The sequence below is a fragment of the Austrofundulus limnaeus genome, unplaced genomic scaffold (assembly GCF_001266775.1).
Source record: "Austrofundulus limnaeus strain Quisiro unplaced genomic scaffold, Austrofundulus_limnaeus-1.0 Scaffold977, whole genome shotgun sequence".
NCBI lineage: Eukaryota > Metazoa > Chordata > Actinopteri > Cyprinodontiformes > Rivulidae > Austrofundulus > Austrofundulus limnaeus.
The window spans coordinates 68,781-71,909 of record NW_013953379.1 but is presented as its reverse complement, the minus strand read 5'-3'; the positions used below and the strand labels follow the sequence as shown (position 1 = coordinate 71,909).

General features: G+C 42.6%; 1 protein-coding gene across 2 annotated transcripts in view; it reads right to left on the bottom strand.

The window, feature by feature from the left end:
• The window catches only part of LOC106533593 (phosphatidylinositol transfer protein beta isoform), a 36,844-nt gene that overhangs the window by 24,280 nt on the left and 9,435 nt on the right, over window positions 1-3,129 (bottom strand). For both annotated transcript variants that reach the window (XM_014029955.1, XM_014029954.1), the window contains exon 6: window positions 554-628. In XM_014029955.1, the coding sequence (XP_013885409.1) occupies window positions 554-628 (75 nt within the window). The remainder of the gene's footprint in view (window positions 1-553; window positions 629-3,129) is intronic.

Here is a 3,129-nt window from a genome sequence, read left to right as displayed (position 1 = left end):
GTCAGGATAACCACACTGCTCCAGGGCCTGTCGTGTGTGTGATTTCTCTTTCTGCCTGGCTCCTGGGTTTGTAGGGACACCGTCTGCTCTGTGGTGCAGAGTCCTGATCACTCCTAACTTGTGTTCCAGTGGGTGGTGGGAGTCAAAACGCAAATACTGGTCTGTGTGGGTGGGCTTACGATATACGCCTGTTTCCAACCGTCCCTTCATCCGAAACCGAGACATCGCAATCCAGGAACGCTACTTACTACAACAGTTTACTAGAGTTACTACAACATTTAATGTTGGATCTTTGGGATCAATAAAGTAGTTTTTAAATTAAATAGAATTTATTCTTCCCTTAATATGAAAATATCTTCAATAATAACTGCATTTTGTATTTACTTGTGTTATCTTAATCTGGTATTTAAATTTGTCTGAAACATTTAAGTGTGACAACAAACATAAAAAAATAAGAAATCAGGAAGGGGGCAAACAGTTTTTCACACCACTGTATATTTGAAATATTTCTTTACAAAAACACACCTACACTTTGCCCCCTAAGCTCACTTACATTTTCTACTGTTCCCATGTCAGGTTTGTGCCATGTCTCGATCTTTATCATAAAGTCATCCTTCATATACTCGTTCTGGGAAATGAAGAAAGAAAAACAAATGTTAGGGGACAACCGAGTCGATCACAGCCATTATCAGACAAGTAAATTAGATCCTACTATAACAGATGCAGGTTATCTCAGCATAGACATGAATGGAGAATGAACCAAAATCCTATATCTAAATCCATTTACTAAATCAGACATTTAGGCCAGGGATTTTCAAACTGTGGGGTGAACTTCCCCTAGCGGGTGCCAGAGGCCTTAACGGCGTCCCATTATGCACAGAAGAATTCATGTCACACGCAGCGTGCTTTGTTTGAGGAAGTAAACACACATGCTACTTGTGTTAGTGTGTGTGATTCTGAAGTTCTTGTGCCATCTGACATAGTTCAGTACACTTAATCTTTCCTCTTGACAGATTCTCATTTTATTTTTGGAGTGAAGCGATGAGCTGAAGGTAAAATAAACTCAAGCTGGGTTCACGCCGAACATGTTTTGAGCAGCAGCAGTGGCCGGTTTACATGCAAAGTCTATTGTGGATGCGCATCTAGAGCACTCAGCATGGCGCACACTGAAGTGGTAGGTGTGGTTTGAGCATTTGATGTGCATGCAGTGTGTCTAAAGCAGCCGACGCTTGAGTTAAAAAATCTGAACTTTTGCTGCTCGAAGTGCCGCCTCAACCAATCAGACAGAATTATTTTTCCATGTGATGGTTTCCTGACTGTTGTCCACTAACCTGAAAGACTTACAGAGGACAGGAGCTCTTAAGCTGAAATCGACCTTCTGTAGTTGGTGAGCACCAATGAGGCTCATTAAAATGACCGTGGTGTTAAACTGGGCTCGGGACAAAAATAGTTTGTCAGCTCGCAGCTCCTGGAGTGGTTAAACTCACCGAACAGACTGCCTCTAAATTATCTAGTGAATAAAATATCTGGTGAGCGCAACATTTGCTTGCTTTCAGTAAACAAAGCAAAGCCATTTTCTTTATTTCATCTGCCATTAAAGAGAGACCGTCCGTCCGTCCGTTTTCTGCCGCTTATCTGGGATCAGGTCACGGGGGCAGCAGCCTAAGCAGAGAGGCCCAGACTTCCCTCTCCCCAGCCACTTGGGCCAGCTCGTCCGGGGGAATCCCAAGGCGTTCCCAGGCCAGCCGAGAAACATAGTCCCTCCAGTGTGTCCTGGGTCTCCCTCTGGGCATCCTCCCAATGGGACATATCCGGAACACCTCACCAGGAAGGCGTCCAGGAGGCATCCTAACCAGATGCCCAAGCCACCTCAGGGGGCTCCTCTCGACGTGGAGGAGCAGCGGCTCTACTGTCAGTCCCTCCCGGATGGCCGAGTTTCTCACCCTATCTCTAAGGGAGAGCCCAGACACCCTGCGAAGGAAACTCATTTCAGCCGCCTGTATCCCCGATCTCGTACTTTCGGTCACTACCCAAAGTTCGTTACCAGAGATGAGGGTAGGAACGTAGACCGACTGGTAAACTGAGAGCTTTGCCTTCTGGCTCAGCTCCCGCTTCAACAACACAGACCGGTACAGCGCTCGCAACACAGCAGAAGCAGCACCAATCTGCCTGCCAATCTCCTGCTCCATTCTTCCCTCATTCGTGAACCCCGCTCGTAATCTCCAATCTCCAAATGACAAATAATCCAGATAGTTCTAAAGTGGGCTTGAGTATATGACACTCGTGCACACACAATGAATAATAAAAAATGAAATAAAAAGCACTGAGTCAAGGAGCCTAGAGCTGCTGCATCCTTACACACTCTTGTCAATTTAGAAAGTTTATTTCATACAACCAGCGACTGTATTAAAACTATAAGGTCTATTGAAATAATTCTTCAGTGGTGGGCAGCGCTACTTCAAAATTTAGTTGCGCAATTTCTAAAGCGCTAGTCAAATTATTTAGGTCCGCAAGTCCAAAAGTGAATATGCTCAATAAAATTTAGCGGAAGCTAAACATAAGAGCAAGTTTGTCTCCGTTTCCCAGAAAATATTCTAGTATAAATGAGACATGTCAGCACTTTACTGTCAACTAGTGGAAAGATCATTTCCTTTCACAGATTAACACATTACGTCGCAGTATGAGGAGGTGATTTGTCGAAATACACTTTTTTAAATTCATTTATCCAATTCATTTAAAAATAAAAATTTTATAAACTGATTTGCATCTTTTTTTTATCATTGAAGAGGTGGGCTACACACAGTGATTTTGATTATAGAAAAAAACTGTGTTTTTATACTGCAAATCAAGTAATTGTGTTAAAAAATCAAGTATTCATGATAAAATTATGGTTTAACTTGCCTTAAATCTGATTGCACGATGGATGCAATCAGATTTAAGGCCTCCAAGCCAAACTCTCAGGCTGAATTTAAACCTCAGCCCTCTCCTGACTGTGAATGAAGAATGTCTCTAATTTACCTCATGACATTTTTGACTGAACATACAGTGGTTTGCAAAAGTATTCATACCCCTTGAACTTTTCCATATTTTGTCACATTACAACCACAAACATAAATATATTTCACTGGA